Consider the following 20,785-nt stretch of genomic DNA (forward strand, 5'->3'; position numbering starts at 1 on the left):
TGGCTACAATCAGCATCTATAAGACAGCCGTCTTTTGATGACACCTCATCCTTTGATGTTAACATGTACACAGCTAACTGTAATGCTTGCTGTGATTGTTGTATGTTATGAAATATTAAAGTGGAGATGAATCGTCAAGGAAGAACCCCCCCCCAAAAAAAAAGACCAAAACTGGTTTTAAAGATGGTGATGTGGAGAGGTGGTTTACCACATTAGAATTCCCACTGTTTGTTTACATTGGTCTTTGCTGTCATGTTATTCCTGTAATGCTGGGTAAGGAAAAATAATAATAACAATCTGACATTTTTTTTCTGTTATATTTTCCCCGGGGTTTCCTTTTCGGAATTCAAGTTTGTTTGTTACCAAAGTTCCTCTGAGGTTGTTTGGCTCAGTCCACTGAGGTTTCACTCCACAAGTGAGACTATTTTTGATTCCAAAGCAGCTCTGCCTCTGAAAAAATGTCTACAATCTGGCAATAAAGTGCAAAACTGTTGTTGATTATTACTATAGTGTGATTATACATATTAACACCTGGGAGAGCAACCACCATTCCTTTAAACTTTCTCCCTTCAAAGTTTTCATGTTTTGCTTTATGTCTGAAAACTTTCTTTGGTCTTAGGGTGTTGTTTGGCACTTAGTAAAGTTTCTATTTTCATTCTAGTGTTTTTTGTAATTTATTCTGTAAGTCCTGAAGTCAAGTGAGCTCTGTTGTGTGAGTTCGCATCAATCATCGAACCATCCTGTTGTAACCTGAGCTCTTGGCCCATCTCTCAGAGGGACAGTTGGAGAGTCTCTGACACATAAAGAGCTTTTAACCAGGCAAAATGCTCCCTCAGGCAACTCTGTGTGTGAGTGTAAGCCTCTATTGCAAATGCTAAACACCGTTTAGGTTTCAATAGCCTCAGCAGAACTCCACAGGGAATAAATCATCGCTACAAACACAGTAACTGTATCCTGAGTGGATGGTCGCACAGAAGTGTTATCTGCAACATCTTAAAAGCCTGAAACCAGAGACCGAATCTCACACACACACACACACACACACACACACACACACACACACACACACACACACACTCAATTCTTAAATGGTATAAAGGCTGGGATGTGATGATAAAAGAGTGGACCTCTTTTCCCAGCAGCTTAACGGGTAACAATACACAAAACTCTAAGTTTAAATCCTCCAAAAATGGCTGCAGTTTGCCATGCTATATTTAATTAAAAGTTTGAGGGTGTCATATGAGGTTTTACAGATTGTAAAGCCCTCTAGTGTATGAATTCTGGGTTATATAAGTGAACTTAATATGACATTCCACAAGTAAACATATTTATAATATTTGAACTAGGGCTCTAGCTATAAAATATTTCTTAGAACTAATTAATCTGCTTTTTTAATTAATGATTGTCCATAAAAAAAACACTGATCACAATTTCCCAAGCTGATGTCTTCAAATTGCTTGTTTTGCACACTGCAGTCAGTATTCATCTTGCAGTGATAAAAAAATAGAGGAAACCAGGAAGTTATATTATATATATATCAGAGAAGCTCAATTTTTTTCTTGATGAATTCCAGTGTAACTCTGCCGTTTCCCATACATCTAACACACAAGTCAAGTCACTTTATAAACGTCACTTTACAAAGTAGAGCACATTTAAAAACAACCAATGCCGACGGACTGATTTCCTCTGGTTCCTTCTCAGCCTTTACCCTCACTTTTCACCAAACACCACAATCTCATATATATATATATATATATATATATGAGATTGTGGTATATATATACTGTATGCCCATATAGCTTAGATGAACACCCAAAGTGGCATTTTAGTCAACAGAGGCACCCTTCACATTCCTAAACGGTGTGCAACTCAGCTGATGAGACTGAGCAAACAAGTCTTTTAAAAATCTGACAGGTCTGAGAAACGTCAAACGCTGGGAGAGAATGGGAGGTGATGAGGAGAGGCAGGGGGTGCTGAAGAAGGAGGAGGAGGAGGAGGAGGAGGAGGGGATGGAAGACAAGCGGATGGGTTGATAAAAATGGAAAAAAAAAAGTGAGAGATGAAATATGAGAGAGAGGGGGAGACATGTGAAGGAGTGTAGACAGGGACCCAGCAACACTTTCATTTTAGCAACAGTGTAGACATGCAGTGGAATCACAGTTCCCAGTTTAAACACTTCCAGTGTGTGTGTTAAATCAGTTAATGAAGACCTATATAACAGTAACACAGAGCACGAATGAACATAAACGTCTGATAATTTCCGTCTCTAAGGCCTTTGCCTGTTTTATCCATCAATCTGTAGCCGAGGAACGTCTTCTATTTCAAGAGGAGAGAGGTCAGAGAAGGTTGTTAAAGATGTTCAGTGGACGAGTGCAGCCCTTCAGTGTAAAGACCCTGGACTCAGATAAGACCAATGCTATCACAGTGTAGAACATAAGCTTCTCAGACCGCTATCTGTCCGAACCATCACCAGAATCAATACACGCCTTCAACTATCTGGTTTTATTATCCTTTAACCACCCTCAGAGAATAACAGAAAGATAGACCACTATGTGAGAGAGGAGAGGAGGCAGACAGAAAGAGATGGCTTTATTAAGGTTGTAAACTACCAAACCTTCTCCCATTTTTCTTTGTTTGCAACTTATCATCCCCACCTGCCGGCGCTATTACATGTCATTCTCAAACCCTTCCTACATTTTCAACAGGGACAGCTGTTCGGCTGCCTAACGAGGAGCCGATCAAGGACCAACATACAATGTGTTGCATTCCTATCAGTTAAACAAACTCATATTTCACTTCATAAAAGTCATGACAGGGATAATGTAGAAAGTACAGGGCGTCACCGTGGCCTAGGGGTTTAGGGCGTTGATCAGGAATATGTCCAGCTGGGGACCTTTGTTGTCCTGTCATCTCTGCACTGTCTTCTGACCGATGAATGCATACAATTCATAAAAACACCTTTAAAAGAATAATGAATGCACACATTCAACCACGTGGAAGGAAATCTTCATAGAACATTATGTTATTCTGAAGTGAAAAAAAAATTCTCTTTCTTTCTTTCTTTCTTTTTAATAAATCATATTTTTTGTTACTTTACAACTATGATCCCCTTGCATATGATGAGTTCCTTTCTTTCTCCGTTGTTCGACATGACAGGTTGAAATGTTTCGGTTTCTTTTGCTATCCAGGACTGTGATACATCAACAGTCTTAACTCAAGGCCATTGACAGCCATGCTAGATGCCACCAAACCTAAAAATGAAGTCCATGACGATATTCTTCCCAACCCGCTCTCCGTATCCTCTCTCCTCTGATCTCCTAAACGTCTTCCTCTTCAACCTACTCCAGGTTTGTTTCCATTCAGGTTCAAACCTCCACTCCAGCAACCTCCCTATTTCTGTACAGCATCTGTGCCTAAAACAAAAGTAAGACACACAGCCTCAGCGCCAGGCTGTGCACTTTACCACCCACAAGGTAATGTAGTACGATTCATTTGATTAATAGCCAACAACAGCAAAAAAACAATGTGTGGGAGCATTTAGTGTGCCGTTACCTCGCAGCGCTCCCAAACTGTGAACACCAGAAAAAAAAATCAACAACCAGGACTATAGACATAATAGAGCTGAGCGATCACAGAAACACATTTAATGAATATATTATCATAAAACTTGGGCTCAGTGTTGTGTGATTATTGACCATTAATAGTCAATTCAAGCCTTCACAGTGGTAAATGAGCAAATACTTAAAATGTGGATGCCTTTGGATTGAGGGGATAGTTCTGTAGTGAGTTTGGTGATTTCATTTTCATTTATGAATACATTTCTTCAACTTCATAGTGGTTTTCTAGCGAGCTATCTCATCAAAATTATATGCATCGGTGTGAAAGGCAACATCAAAGCAGTGTGAAATACATGACTTGCCGTTTTAAAAAACTGTTGCTGCACCAGACTGTGAGCGTTTCTGAACTTCCAGCCTCTCTCTGAGCCTCACCTCTTTCCTTTACTTCTCAAAACCTCTGCATCATTTCTCTTCCACCGTCTGTCTTCTCTACCTCCGTCCTGTTGTTCCATCTTTCCCTTTCCTCCTTCTCGCCTGCCTTTCACCTCTCCTCCTCACGAGTACCAACACTTCATTATTCAGCAGGGCTTCACAGGGACACTGTGAAATCACCTTTTTCACGGATCCCTTATCAAGTGTGACACTTCCCACACATCAAACGGCAGATCCTCTGACTCCTTTCTCTCAGTCTCCGTCTATCTGAGTCTCCCCGTTGCCCCCGTCCCTCTGTACTTTTGTTTCGGTATCTCATCTTTGCCTTTTTTTTACCCTCACAAGCAGAAGCACGGTCATAATACACAGTCACGTACAAGCGCAACACACACACAAAAAAAAAGCAAAAACACAGATGCTTTCAAAGCTGATCAAAGTCCTCTTTGGGTAATTACATCTGCAATGCAGAGGAGAGACCGGATCAGAGCATATTAAGCTGTTCATTACAATTATAGCTTCAGGATTATTGTTAGAATGATTCTCCTCGTTACTTTGTTAAGTCAATTTACATATATGACCCGCAGTGGCTGAAGTTCTCCCCATGCTGCAGTGAACACAACCTGATGGGAGACACAGGCTGTAAACAGTCAAGTAAACTGAGTGCAGTTTAAGTGCCACATTACATAAACAGTGGTTGCTTAAATGTTGCATAAAGAAGCCACAAGCTCAGGCTTCTTCTTAACTGTTTGGCATTAGGAGCCCTTTCAAATGGAGCAGCTGCTACTTGAAACCCATTGTCACATGTTGCATATGCCAGTAGTGGTGAGGAGAGTGATTTCCTCCTCTCAGACTATTTCAGATGAATCAATTTTGGAGGCCAAAAGAGGGAGAAGTATCTGGTGCTGCAAAGATTTGGGAAAAATTAGAGAACAATGAATATAAAGTGTTTTTTTCGTCTCGACACTTCCTTCATAGATGTGGTTTGTTGAACCAATGGGAGCGAGCAAGTGCTTCTTCACAGTATATAAAAATAACAATTCAATTCAATAATCATATAGAGTTCACATTTAGACTTGGGTAAGTTCCTATGAAAACCTTCAGTACCTTCTTTTATTTCAACTGATAATAACCCAGGTAAGAGCTCTAGTCTTGCAGCTGTAGTTCTTTGATGGTGAACTACTTTACTGCATATCTTTGTCAACATGGTCTCTAGAGTTTACTGTAAATGAAAAATTAGTAATTTGGTTAATTTGAATGCTTAACACATTTTCATGTGAACACTCATGCTTGCACATATGTTATGCAATCTGCACTCCAGACATTTTTAACCGCCATCACTGCTGTTACATCTGCTTCAAAACCTGTAAATCTTCCAATACTTAGTGGTTATTCTCCTCTCATTTTTTTTCACTGAATTGATGCATTAGCTTCAATTACACTTGTCTTGGACATCTTGGAAGAGGAATCCTTCCTGAGTTGCTCTTCTTGTTGTTTTTTCCCCCAATGTTTTTCCCTGTTCAATAGTTCTTGGGGAAGATTTTCCTCATCTGATTCGAGGGTCTAAGGACAGAGGGTGTCATATGCTGTACAGATTGCAAAGCCCCTTGAGGCAAATTTGTGATCTGTGATATTTAAATGTAATTTGACTTGCTGCTCTTAAAACAACCTGACCTTTAAATATGAGTCATACATTTTTGAGAAAACTCAAGTGATTTTAGAGATAAATAAAAAAAAATAATAAAAAAAATGACCCCATTAATTTTCCCCATTAATTAAGTCATTCAATGTCATCAGTAGCTCAGTGGCAGAGAGTTCAAATTAGTTAGAAATAAATGAAGCTGTTAACTAAGCACGCTGTTCTAAAGTTTGCTTTTTCAGTCACGGTTCCCAAATCAAGGAAAATAAATCTTATTTGCATTTTTTAAATTCTACTTTGTGTACATTTGTTTCCCAGTTTTTTATGCAACATACTTCTACTGGTCTATTAGTCTAATTAGTACAGCACTTCAAAATAGCTTTATAAGTAAGTAAAGTCTTGGTTAATTGATCTGTTGATTTCTTGCTTTTTGCGCTAGTATCTGCTCTCAACATGTGCTGGATTTCCAAGTTAAAATAAAACGCACAGCCTGTGCCACATCCATGCCAAAGAGCAGCACATTTTTATCTGCTCGCGCCTCTGCCAGTGATGTGTAATCTATCGTAATCCCTAATCTCCACTTGGTCCAGTGACTGTCTAACTTTAATCCAGCTACAACTCCAATAAACTGAATGCGAGTTGTGTAGTCTGGTGTAATCCACTCAGTCTGCTGACAGCAACAGTGACAACACAACTGAAGGACCATCAGCGCTCGCAACTGTCAGACAACCATCTGCCTCTCTCTCTATCTCTTTCTCTCTCCTACACAAACTGTACCCGTACTATTACTACTACTACTACTACGACTTCCTACTATTCCTTGACTGCCAGTGAACCATCTGTTCAACAAATCGGAACAAACGCGCTCCTTCAAAACTGTTTTTCCTCTAGCCTTCCCTCCAGATGGAACCCTTAGGGAGGAGCACATTAATCTCATATTTTTCTTCTCATTTCATTACGCTGTGTGCTACCCATTTCATTACAAGCAAATAAAATAAACTACACAAGCACATACCTCCCGTAAATATAAAAATGGGCTCCCAAAGCAGATATGAATTCTAATCCCCATTTAAAGAGAAGCTAACAAAGCATCACATAGTTACAGCTATGGGGTGTAGTGGGGCTCTTTCATTGTCCAATATTAGAGCGGTCTTTTATGTTTGGCCGCTGTGCTGCTCACTTTGGTGCTGTTGGTTTAGTGCCTTGCTCGAGCGTAATTTACAGTTCCTCACACATATCCTCTCAAATGTAAAAAAAACCACACCTTTTTCCTTTTTCATTCATAGTCAAAAACAGTACTTTCCATCTTAAAATGAAAAACATGTAAACTTGCACGTCTTCAGCCTGATTCATCACTGATAAGCTTGCAGAACAACACCTGCTACCACACAAGACATCCGTCTCACAACAGCCTGAAAATCAAGAGCTTTCATTCTGCCACGGATTCCTGCAAATCTTGTTGATGAAGAATACTGCCTAATTGAGGGGACCAAGCTGCTTTTTCAATGACATTATCTGGATGCAAAGGCAAAAAAAAAAAAAAAAAGCATTTTCCACTGAGCAATGTTCCCTCATTCTCTGCAGGGATGGCGCATGAGTGAAAATTAATACAGCGACAGATTTGTTGGACAAATACTGTGATGATTTGATCATCTGGTGTGTTTGGTATCAAACCCAAATATTCACGCCTGGTATCCAAGGTGCAGGTTGGTCTGTGGCAGTTTCAATAAGGAGGGAAGGAAAAGTGGTGACAAAATGGTGGTGATTCCTGCTGCTGGGAACATTCAGAATAAGTTTGAATACTGTGGGGGGAAAACAAGAAGACAGCTGTGACAGGACAGCTGTGGCGCTGATTGGAGCACACATTGGGAGACTGTGATTGGTAGAAAAAAAAAAGAAAGCTCGTATTGACGTTTGTGACACATCGGGTGCAACATACCTGCCTGATTGGTTGTCACATTAAGTGACACGTACTGCTTCGCGTGGTCTTTGGCCAGCTCTGACACCCCGTTGACAGCCTCCAGCAGGAAGCTGTAGTTGGTGTGCGACTGCAGGTCGGCCACCATCACCGAGGTGTTTGACAGGCCGACGCGGCGTGGCAGAAAACGTACGCTGGGGCCACATTCTTCTAAGCCCCTTCCGTCTGGCAAGACCTGTCGACACAGGATGTTGTAACGCACATCCTTCCTGCCACCTGTCTCCATGGGGACAGACCACTCCAAGAATACGCTGGTCTCATTGACATTGGATATGGCGTTACGTGGAGCAGAAGGAGGGCCTGAAAGATACGGAGAATGGTTACAAATACATGAAGTGATATCCTACAACAGCATCTTGATGACTTATAAAAAAAGGTATATCCTCACGTGTGCAGGCCATATTGGGAGGGTCAGAGTCAATCTTATAGTATCCGTCCTCACAGCTGCAAGAAGTGGCTCCCATCTGCCTGGCCACACTGTGAGGTGGACATTTACTGCAGGCCAGAGACTCCAGCAGCGAGCGGTAAAACCCCACTTTGCAGACTGAAAGAAGGGGAGGAGGGTGAGGATGGGGGTTGGATAAAGAAGAGATGAGATGATAAGAGTAGACGTAGCAACAGGAAAGGGAAGGGGGTCATGGGGAGAGAGGTGAAAAAAAAATAAAAAAAAATGGGGGAGAGAAAAAGCAGGACAGCATGGTTAGTACCCTTAAAAAAAAAAAAAAAAAAAAAAAAAAAAAGGAGGTCAACATCACAGCGGTAGAAAAATTTCCCTGGGTGGCTGTGGTTGTTTTGAGCTTCTTCATCAGAGATACTACTGTAGTTACAGAGTTGGAATTAAAAGAAGCATTTGTTGCCTAGTTTTTGTCGTACATTTGTATTTTTTTTCTGCTTCTTTTGAAGTCTGATTTTCTTCTTTTATCCCTCTTGGGATTATTTCTTTTATCCAGCCAGTACAACCCTGCTCTCTTCTTCATGTTTCCTTATCTCCACCAAAAAAAAAAAAGAAAAGAAAAAAAAGAAAAAAGCTTGCTTCTTCCTGTTGTGGGGGGTTTCCTTCTTATTCATAGTCGGCCTTCAATTCAATTCAGTCATCTGTAACCAGCACCTGATTGAGAGTTTGCACTTGCATCTGCTGCACAGTATTGTAACCCACCCAGCCCCATATGTGCATCACCATAAACAAACAAATACAGCAAGCACAGAAACAGACGTAATCTCTCTTCCTCACACACAGACGTGGACTCAGGCGGCTGATCTAAGTGGGGCAGGTAGACAGGAGGGTGACACACTCAGAATGTTAACGCGCAAAAATACATCACAACCTCTGTCGCCATGGCTGCGCCCCCAAGCCAACCAATCATTTACTTATCACAGTATCATTTTCTCCCTGAATTCGCTGTTGCACTCAGACAGATACAAACAGACACGTGCAATAGGGAATAATGGGATATTGGACTTTCGATAAGCACAGATCCATAGATGGTTGAGTCCAAAGACAAATTTCTGTGTTATTTATTGTTAAGGAGATGAAAAGAGAGGAGAGAAATAATGGATACGAGGAGAACAGAAGTGAGGCCACCAGAGAGTGTAGAACAAAAGAAAGGAGATGTGTTAGGTCTGTGTTTGTCCTCTAAGGGCTCGAAGGTTTGATGCTGTTGTTTTCACCAACTGTTTCTCAACATAGCTGTGGTGAAGCCCATTCTGATTGCAACTGTGATTAAGACCGACGTAATTAAACTTCAGGTAAGCGGACAGGGGGATAAAGAACAGGGATGGAGAAAAATACGGGAGTGTAAAAAAAACAACAAAAGGAGATAATATGGGAGAAGGGAAGAGAAAAGGAGGAAGAAAGCAAAGTTTACAAGGCGAGATGGGGAGAGAGGATGAAACAAAGGAGGAGAGGAGGGGAAGATTTGTGTGTGTGTGTGTGTGTGGGTGTGTTTCAGACGTCGGGCGGCAGTGGCTCTGATTCACCTTGACGGAACCTTGGCCCGTTGTCATGGAACATTAGGCCTGAAAAATTCTCCCTCTGCCCTGGATCGCTCTGTGTCTCACCTCTGCTTCACACACACACACACACACACACACACACACACACACACACACACACACCCTCACACATGCACGAAAGAAGCCATACATGAATGTGCTTGGCATGTAGGATGCCGCACAATTATGCCACCTAATTATGAGTTGAGGGCTCAAGACAGATGCTTTTGAGGCATTCATGAATCTGGCCTAGTTTTGACTGAGCAGACTAAAACATCTGATGACATAATTCATGCTCAGCAGAGCACAGACACTAATGTACGCCTTTAGGGTTTATTTTATTCAGATGCGACAAGATGGTAGAATTTTTTTTTTTTTCCCTCCAGTTTCATTTTGTTTGTTCGGTTTTGTTATAAGGGGATAAATGTAGAAATTAGGCTCCATACCTATTTTATCGATGGTTGCTAACAAAATCCATGTTTTGTAATGAATTCCCAGTGAATTCACTTTACCCGTTGCAGCCTATAACGATGTACTAGTGCCGTATCACACTCTACACGTGGGTTCAGCATTCAGGGCAGTAGGACGCACCTGATCCTTTGTCTGCTTCGCACACACACACACACAACGCATTTCTGGTTGCATACAGATTTATTGCCGTTGTCTGGCGTCTAGCTCTCCTTGACTTCATCTTCCGAACCCCCCACGGCCAAATCGATAAAAATGTGGTGGCAGCTCATTTCACGTATACAGACACACAGGCTCACACGCACAGAGTGAAGTATGGCGGAGACGAGCAGAGAGACAAGAAGAAGTAGTGGCGAATAAAAACACTGCTTTGGGTATATTAATAACTTCAGATAGTACATTCAGATATGATGCCAGTATAACTATGATATACCTTTATTTATTTATTTATCTTTTTATTTTTGGTTCTGAGCTCTCACCGCCTGGTGTGCCTGTGCTGCACTCCCCAAAGATCACCCATCAATCAAACAGTATGGTGTGGGCACAGTGTGGTACTATAATGGCACCTTACTTAGATTTCCTGTTGATCAAGTTTTCAGTTTTTGTGTAGAGACATTTTTTTTTTCGGTTTTATTTGTCTGTTGGCCGCAGTTGCTGCCAGCTGTCACTGCTGAGGATAACTGCTCAGCTTTTCTATTTACTCCACACAAACTTGGAACACATATCAGATAATGTTCACTCCAGGATCCAGGATTTTTTAATTTTTTTTTTTGGGGGGGGGGGGGCAAAGAGTTACAAGGCTTTTAGTCAATAAAATAGAAAACATATGAACTTTACTTTGGCATTTGTAATATGCAAAAATAAAACTGTATTTATTAGCTGAAAAAATGTTGCTGTAACCTAGGTGGAAAGACAGACAGCGAGCGAGCCAACAAACATGAACATTTGCATAGACAGACAGGCATTTGCTGAAAATGTGGCGTCAAAGATTAGATGAAGTGTTTTGATTAAATTAAAATAATGCATGGAAATGTCTTCCCCCTTGAAGTTGCAAATGATTATGAGAATGATATAAACATTTGCAATTAAAATGCGCAAATTGGTGTGAACGGAAAAAAAAAAAAAAAAAAAAATCCATTGCATACCACTTTAATGAAAGTCAATTCCAGTTGACTAATAAGCACCAACAGTGTAGATGGTAAGGTATTTATTATCATTAATTCAAGCTCATTTCCATTTAGGATAAATAGATTATCCATGCTCCATGCTCTACATTCATGCTCATCAGGAAAAGTGAACACGCAGAACATGTGGGAATTAACTACATGCATGTATTGTTAGATATGACATGGCAGCATGAGTGCAAATGACTACTTAGTTATATCATGTTGCGTTTTTGACTGTTGTTGCTTAATTATGTGTCTAAGGATATTACCACACGCATGCGAAAGAGGCCATGAAGGTCAGGGCAGCCAGCTGAAGGCTGGAACTGGGATAAAGTGATTAAAATGCCACAGAGAGGAAACATGTATGTTCAGTGTGGAATCATAGAGCAAACCGCAACTTGAGGGCAGCCTGTAAGTCCATGATGTGGCTCAAGACAAGAGCAAAAAAACTTGCATGTTGACTGAATGTCATTTAAATGCCAACTGGATTATGTACATGGGATTTGGTGTTTGTTGCTTTTACTTAAACTATACACTCTCTGGTTTATTACCATAGTGACACTTACATTTTTACAAACCTATGCACCCTTACAACATGACCAATGGCAAAGACGAACAATGAACATAAAGCTATTTGAGGAAACTAGATATTTTACAGATAAAACAGCTATATTAGTGATTTATGATGTTGTATATTTGCCATGCCAGTTGTATGGCTCTGGTGGTTGATTTGTCTGGTACCTGCAATTGTAATGAAATTCCCCTCAGCCTCACCTCAACCAAGAAGCGAACATGATAACCATTACCTGCTAAACATCAGCATGTTAGCATTTCACTGTCTCACTGTGAGTATGTTAGCATACTGATGTTAGCATTTAGCCAAAAACAGCACAAAGCCTAAGCCTAAGGCTTTAGACTCTTAGTCTTGTTTAAAGATTAAATGATGAACATAATGTCACCTTTTCTTCCCCAAATCACATGGAGCAAATATGGTCAAATATGTGCTCTTAATGGACAATTTTAAATTTTGGTTCATGCATAATATTCACGTTTCTAGATTTTTGGTAAAATGTGAAGTCTAGCTGTAAGTGTGGTCAGTAGTATGGCCGGTACCCTACACCACAACTTTTAAGTCCACACAGGTGATCGCTCACTTAATGATATACATGCAAGTTATTTGTAAATTTGCAATTTATTCGGTTATTAATTTTTACATTTGATTTAAGAATCATTCTTCTTCATTTGTCTTGTTAGTTGCTCTCCAAAGAAGACAGGCATGTGGATAGATGTGCGGATCAGGTGCTTTAATGGTTTAATTGTCTTGGAGGGGCACACCCACTCATGAATACATCGTTATAACCGATTACACACACACACACACACACACACACATATACACACACACACACACACACACACACATATACACACACACACACACACACACACACATATACACACACACACACACACACACACACATATACACACACACACACACACACACACACATATACACACACACACACACACACACACACACACTTCCTGTGGTGAGATTAGTTATGGTCATGGCTGGCTGACTGAAATGGCTCATTCCTCATTGTGAATGCAACCTGAATAGACGGCGTTGGTGGTATTAGAATGTGTGTGTGTGTGTGTGTGTGTGTGTGTGTGGGTGTTGCCCTTGGGCGAGCTGTCTTTCTGATGCCACGCAGCTCTTAATGCACAGCACAAAGGGTAAAAGGTAATTAATATGCAATACACACTAATGTGCCCATATGCAATTGTGTGTGTGTGTGTTTGTGTGTGAGGTTAATACGTAATTAATATGCATCACACACTGGCATCCCAGGCAATTAAGGATCCAGCGGTGTCCGCTGATGCTTCTTAACGAGCGTCCTCTTTAATTGGAAACATTTCACTGTAAACATGTTGATTTATATGACTGGCTGTCGTTTGGTGGGATTAAAGGGAGTAAGCGACTAAGGCAGAGGGAGAGATTCATCCTCGTTTGGGGGGGTGGGGAGTTCGGGGACGATAACCACCACATACTCTGTAACAAGAGAACATTGAAATTTGTTTCTATGGCCATAGACACAGGATCCAAATATTAAAATACATTCCTACTGATATGTAATAAGACTCATAAAACTCAGAGGATCGATAGTCAATTATCACACTGGGAGATCTCTTACAAAAGAAACTAAGAAAATGTGATGGAAAACTCAAAATGGAATAGTTTTACATTGTGTTATTGCCACATTTGTTTCACATTTCCAGCACAATGTACTCAAAGTATCAAATCCACACGTGCACACATTATTATTACCATAGATCCAGACTGTCAAAGAGAACTTCAATATTCAGACAAAATAATAAGAAAAAGCCCAGCGGCTCACACTGTTGGTTGCACGTGACATCCACTTATATCTTCATCTTTCCTGTCACTCTTCCAACTGTACACAGATTCAGCAGGATTGACATAAATGTAAACTTTGACAGAAGAAACACAAAAAATGGTGAGGCTGAATTTCAATACTATGCCTGTGTTGTTAACAGATACTATTGTGAACTAATAAACCAGCCGAGGAAACACGGTAAATATCCTGTTCCTGTATTTGTCCCACAGCGAGCTACTGGCCTAAGGAAGATAAACACTCTCTCTCTGTGTGTGTGTCTGTGTGTGTGTGCGTGCATGTATGAGGGGTTTATACCTTCAAGTATTATGTTTGCATTACTGTGTTTGTGTGCATGCCTCTGCACGTGTGCATGTGTATGTGCTGATGCATGCTCATATTTGTGTATGCTTGTGTGTGAACACAAACAAAGTCGGATGATAATACCATAATAATATACAATCAAGTGAATGGGGGTTTCCTGTCTGCTGGATGACAGTGGAGGTCATTGTCTAGCACCCATTTATTCTCACAATCAGACCACAAGCAGAAACCAGCAGGTCAAGAAGGTCACAACAGCGGTCCTTCATAAACCAATTTATTGGACCAGTGAAAGTCTAGAGGGGAGAATTCAACATTAGCAATACATCATAAAGATAAATCAAGTGTCAAGTTATGCTGACCATATGTGTTGGGAAATAATTCAACCAAGTGAATAACTATGACACAAGACTACATATTATATTCCTATTCAGCATTTAGTTGACACTCATTTACTTGGAGTCCCCAGCAATGGACCAACAATTGTGAACAAAAAATGCAAGCACCCACAAATTAGGTGCGCAAGGGTCAGGATATCCGAGTGCTATTACAATACTCCTGAGACATGTGATCTCAGCTAAAGGTGCAGTAGGAGACATGAAGTGATTGTGCATGAAATTGGTTGTGAATCTAATAACATTTCTTCTGCGCCATTTAAATACACGTATGCATGGAAGAACATTCACGTGTCTGTGTGCACATTCATGTACGTTTTCCGATGCGCGAGCTGTGACCGTAAAAGTCAGACTTTAAATTACCCAGATACATGCTGATACACTTCTGTATGAACTTAAATCCCATTCCCATGGGAACATTGTTTTGATTGTTCTTTTTAATCAGTCAGATATTACAAATAATTATCATCAGGTAATTAGTTCATTTAGTTAATTAACAGTTGTTTTTCTAGAGCTCATCTGCATTGTGTTTCTGAGAGAAATGTATGGATAATCCTGGTGTGTATGTCCCTGAAGCAAAGTACCTAAATGTCAAAGTTTGACTTTGTAAATGTGTGTGCATCCAAAAATGTATCTTTTTTTTCTCAAATGAAGAAGGTGCCAGTCAGGGCTACAACATATGTATAATGCATATATGCACAGTTTTGTTAATCTCAGTATCTGTGGGATTAGAGACAAAAATCCATCTCTGATCTCATGTATTTCTCCACTACCACTTTTTTTAGTACGACAAAAAAAAAAAACATGTTAACAATATGCACCTGTCGTTAAACTGCTATTGTTCTGTAAACTGCATCATATGGGAAAATCATCACCTGACCTACATGCACTAGAAGTGTCCATATCTACCAGCACAACCAGTCATACAAGACACTGCTGACTGGGCCACTGGAGACGACCAGGCTTTCATGGAAAGAAGCTGGCTCTGCTGAATGAAGCATTTTATGAATATTTCACCAACTGCAGGATTGTGTGTGTGTGTGTGTGTGTGTGTGTGTGTGTGTGTGTGTGTGTGTGTGTGTGTGTGTGTGTGTGTGTGTTCTTCTACTTCTATCTCTGTGAGGACATTGAGAAGAGTGTGAGGGTTTCGACTTGGTTTTCAGGTTCAGAATCAGAATCACTCAGACTCAGATTTGAGTTCATGTTGGGCCAGTAAATGGGGTTATGCATCTATTTATGATGGTTGTGGCTGGAGGTGTTGCACTGTGTCATTAAGAGTCCTCACAAGTATAGAAAAGAAGACGTGAGTGTGTGTGTGTGTGTGTGTGTGTGTGTGTGTGTACGTTAGCAGGGGGAAGGGTAAAATGGAGGAAGCACTTCTGGGAAAGTCAGTTTACCCAACAAGCACTCAGGAAGCACTTTAGTTGTCATGACAGCATCACCACGTTGAGATGATGGGGTGACGGAGAGGGGGTGGGGAGAAAGATGGAGAAAGGGAGAGATGCAGGAGGAGAGTACAGAGTGAGAGAGTGTAGAGAAAGAAGCTTGTAGCAGTTTCAAATTGAACAAGATCTAAAAAGATGAATTGTCCGGTCGATTCGTATTTCAGGGGGATGATGGAATCAGAAAGGCTTCCTGCCACTTTTCAGCACCATCATTCACCATGATGTTCTGTCTCAGGAGAAATTCAGGGATGACAAAACATCTATATTTGTAAGGAATACTGTTTAAGTCAAACGGTAAAAATTTAAAAGACAGATAATAGTTAAAGGGGAGCAAATATCTTGATGTGTGATGCCATTGGATCTTTTAGGTCCGGTGAGTTATGAGGAAAATTTTGAGTCTACGCTTTTTGCCGATTTTTGCTGATGTTGTATAGCTAATAATAAATTCAATATATACAGCCAGAAAGATACATGATGTAATCATTATGATATAATGAGAAGAATGGCATGAAAAAAATGTGTCACATCCATGACATACAAAATTACTTTTTTTTTTTACTGTAAATTCTGTAAAATGTTATGTAGCAAGGCAAAAGAAAGACATTTTTTAATACAATGATGATGCACATTCTGAGTTGGCTATTCTCTAAATTAGCTATTTAGAAAAAGGTTCAGAGAGGATATAAAAAAAAGTTTGGTATTAAGAGCAAAAAGATTTTTCAAACCCTGTTTCTCTTCAACCTTTTTATTTAAAACTTTGTAGAGAAACACTGAACATTAGGATTAGGAACATGAGGTTTTCTTCTGGTTTTGAATATATGTTACAGGATGATGTCTTCTGTTTTTAATATTTTACTTGTAACACTGTTTTGTAAATCCCATACGAGTTGGGCCAAATGTTTGTCATGACACGAAAATACAAATTGAACTAAACTAAACAAATGAATGAATGAACGAATCCAACCAACAGCAAGGCGTTGGTGTAACTCAGATCCTTATTATCACATGTGGATAATCATGTCGAAGTGGCAGATACCGGCACGATCATGTGTGTATCTCTGTGTTATGCAAGTGACTGTAATACCCTTGTCAGAATGCCATCACCCACAAGCCCCGCACTGCAAAGTGTGAGCCTCTCGTTCGCTATCCCACAATTCCCTGGAGGGAGAAGGCAGAAAGCTTCCTCACATTACAACACCAGTGAGTCAGTTTCTGATGGCAGCACCACCACCAGTGTGACCAGATCGAGTTTGACATATGCTGCAGTGACGTCTGACAGGCAGGCAAACACAGAGGAACATCAGGGGAGCCCTGGCACTGTAACAAAGTATCGTCAAGGGAAATCCAGCTCTACCCATGACACACTTAGACGACGCTCGCTGAATGAAATGCTCTGAAATGGGTTTTATTGTTCTACTAGTAAGCGGCACTTTATCGTCCCAAGCGTTTCTTTTAATTGATAATACCAACAGTCGTCCTCGTTTTCATTTGCACTCATCTCCTGTCATTCTTTTTCCTCTTCTCTGCCGACTCCTACCCTCCCCCCAGCTCCCNTCCCCAGGAGACTACAGCCAGAGGTTTGTGTCTCAAATTTACTGTTCAGCTCTTAGAATAACAAATCTATAAAACTGCTCAAGGGCAGAAACTGACAGTAACTGGAATAAATTAGCCAGAGTCCTCCGATGTGACACACCGACCGCAGCTACAGTCCCCACTCCCCCTCCTCCCAACCCCGCCTCTCTTCCTCTGGCTTCGCTGCCCATCTTGTACCTCCAAGTCTTTTTTTTCTTTTGTCACGTGAATTCAGTGCAGCTTGAATCCTGCCTGAAAGCTGTCAATCTCAGGATTCCATTCAGCCTTTAATTCATCTTCTCAACATGGCATTCAGCTCTTATCCTGTCATTCCAACGTCCAATTTACTCTTCATTTCATTATTCCAGCACTGAATACAGCCCTTATTCCATTATTCCATCATTCCAGTATGTCATTTAGCTCTTTTACTATCATTACAATATTACACTCAACTCAAATGACATTATTCCAACATTCAAGGGGAACTCGTATTGCACCCAACATCCCATTCGGCCTTTAATATATCATTTCAACAATTCATTTAGTCCTCATTCCATCAAAGAAACATTATTTTATCCCAAAATCCCATCATTTAAAACAATCATTTCAACCCTTCTTCCACCAATGCATCCCATTCCACTCAGCTATTCTGCCATTAAGTGTGTTTACATGTAGAGGAGTATTGTGGTTGTGATAAGGCTTTTAGAGTGTTCTTTTTGTGTGTTTGCACATGCAAACATTATATACTGGTTCCAAATACCCGGACAAGTGCTCATCCCAGTTATGAGAAACCTGACTATGTTTGAATACACCGTGCAAAAACCTTACTCTCTTACTTCTGATAAATCTGGTGCACACGCATCCTCGACCAAGACGCTTGGAAGTCAGTAAAATAAAACCAAAGAAAAGAGATAAAATACAAATGAAAAAATGATTGCCGCACAGTCTTGACAGCCACTTTACAAACTGGGTTCATCCTAATGAGCTATAATAAAAGGTTGCTCCATGCTCCATATAAATGTCATTTCCTCAATATGATCCAAACCAGGAGGAAACTCAAAACTGGGTTTCTAGTCTGTCTGACGCCCCTCTCAGCTCTTCCATAAAAAAAAACCCCATTCAACTCAAATATTATTCCAGCGCTCCATTCAGCCATTATTCCTACATTCCTTCTTCTTCCTTATTCAGCCTAAGTCACATCTGTGAGGCTGAAGTCAATCTACAACCCCCCACCCCCCACCCCCCTTTCCTCCTCATCTCTCTCTTCATCCATCTGCCCACTTCTATCCTCAGTTATCCTTCCTCCATCGCCATCACCCCAGAAACAACACTCATCCATCTCCATGTCTCTCTGCCCTCCCATCCTGCGGTGTGAAATCCTCAATTTATCTTGTGTCCCCTTGTTTAGCCATCAATTCTCCTCTCTGTGCTCCTCCCATCCTTCCATCTATCTGTTCATCTATCTCCTCTCCTCAGTCTTGCTGGGCTGACAGTGCTGCAGGCGATTACCAATTATCCCAGTTAAAGTTGTGCCTACATCTATACATCTAACACAGTCACATACAGAATCTTTAGATGTCATCTGACACAATATTATGCCTGGTATAACAAGACAGGATCACTGCACGTTTTAAATGTAGATATATTTACTTCTTATGTATCTTTCATTTGCTGAGCTGACACTTGAAACAAAATAAAAAGAAAAAAAAAGAACACATATGACAGTAATATTATTATCTGCAATCCTGCACAGATGTTACTGTACAGTTTTTGTCTTCAGTATTTCCCCAACGTGGAAACCACTCACAGTGTGCTGATGTATTGATGTATTGTGGCTGAATGTTTTCCATAAATAGAGGTATACTTATGAGAGGGATGGGGGGGTAGGGAGCTGGAGAAGATGGGACAGATCTTTAAAAAGGGGGGGGGGGTAGAGTGAGAGGCACTGGCAAGAGTGTAAAAGACAGGAAAGTGCTAATGTAGTTGGCAGCAATAAAGAAGAAGAGAACGAGGGAGGGAGATGGATGGACGACGAATGATAGGGAAAAGGGGAAAAGAAGGAAAGAGGTGGAGTAGCGATGTGAGAATGAGAACAGCAGAACGAGAGGAAGAAAAAGACAAAGAGGATGAGAAAGAGGTGTCCATAATGAGTTCTGTCCTACATTCACAAAGGCTGCGTTAAATCATGCTCCACTAGGCAGCACACGCAGCCAATACAGCCACACAGACTTTACTCTCAAATACCCACATTGTACTGTCCTCTGACCTGCAACCCACTGATTCACAGTCTACAGTGAGACAAGCATGCTTAAAACATTAACTGAAAAGGCTGAACGGGCGATCAAATAAACTCTGGTTATTACCAAAGCTCCATCTCTTTTTAAAAAAAAAAAAAAAACATCTCTACCCTTTTTAAAAACACACTGACATTCACATAGAGGGCAAAGAAGACATAATGGGGAGAAAATTAAACCACTACATCCAGCGCAGGTTTTCCAATCCAGCTTGGCAGATGTTCCACATCTGAAAGGCAACCAGAAACCACCCCCCAAAAAAAAGAAGACGACACTGAACACATAACTCCTCGCAGTATGGAGTCCAGGCACTCTTTCAACGTCTCCAAAACAGGATTCAACACTTCATACGCTAATGTGAGTGACTGAAACACACATGAAAAAGTGTTTGCTAAGGAAGCGAACACATATGGTTACAAAGCCGAGAGAGCGGAAGCCCTGCCATGTTTCTCTCTGTAGACCGTTTCAAAGGCTGTCAGTTTAACGGTCTCATCTGCATACGAAAACCACGAGAAAAAAAAAAGAAAAAAAAAGTCATCCTGTAGCTTAGCTTCATTAAAAGGTGGAATGCTGAAGAAAGACTGTTGATATTTGAACTCAACTGCAAAACAAATACACCCCTCTCTTCAGTGTTCCTTCAGAACATGTGCTCCCCCAAAATAATGGATGTGCATTGCCAAGGCAACAACATAATGATGGAAACCAGAACGTCTTATAGCTAAGCCGTGGAAGTGGATCCTCTTTCTGGTAGCTGAAGAAAAACCAACTTTGTAATATAAAATAAAAATAACAAGTAAGTTCACGTTAGCTGACATATCTTTCGAAGATGCATCCAACCAAATAACTGCCTTGCGCTAGCAAACTTGTGTTTTTAGGTCTTTGTGGCTATAAAATCGTTCACAAGCTTTATGGACGAATACCATAATACAGAGCAGACAAAGAGACAGCAACAACTGTTCCTCCAGTCTCTGCTGCAAAGTTAACATGCAGAGAGGACAAGACGGTTTCCCTTAACCAACCCACCAGCCGACAAACACCAATACAACTCTCCTGCTGCTATAGCTAACATCACACCAGCAACACAACTTGGCAAACTAGAAAGTAAACAGAACGTCCAGGGGCAAGTAATT

General features: G+C 40.7%; 1 protein-coding gene across 1 annotated transcript in view; it reads right to left on the minus strand.

The window, feature by feature from the left end:
* Positions 1 to 20,785, minus strand: part of epha5 (EPH receptor A5) — a 64,380-nt gene that overhangs the window by 21,963 nt on the left and 21,632 nt on the right. The window contains exons 4-5 of the mRNA XM_022766604.1: positions 7,992 to 8,147; positions 7,565 to 7,903 (exon numbers count right to left, since the gene is read on the minus strand). Of these exons, the coding sequence (XP_022622325.1) occupies positions 7,565 to 7,903; positions 7,992 to 8,147 (495 nt within the window). The remainder of the gene's footprint in view (positions 1 to 7,564; positions 7,904 to 7,991; positions 8,148 to 20,785) is intronic.

Source organism: Seriola dumerili, unplaced genomic scaffold, assembly GCF_002260705.1.
Source record: "Seriola dumerili isolate Sdu_G_001 unplaced genomic scaffold, Sdu_1.0 BDQW01000874.1, whole genome shotgun sequence".
NCBI classification, from domain to species: domain Eukaryota; kingdom Metazoa; phylum Chordata; class Actinopteri; order Carangiformes; family Carangidae; genus Seriola; species Seriola dumerili.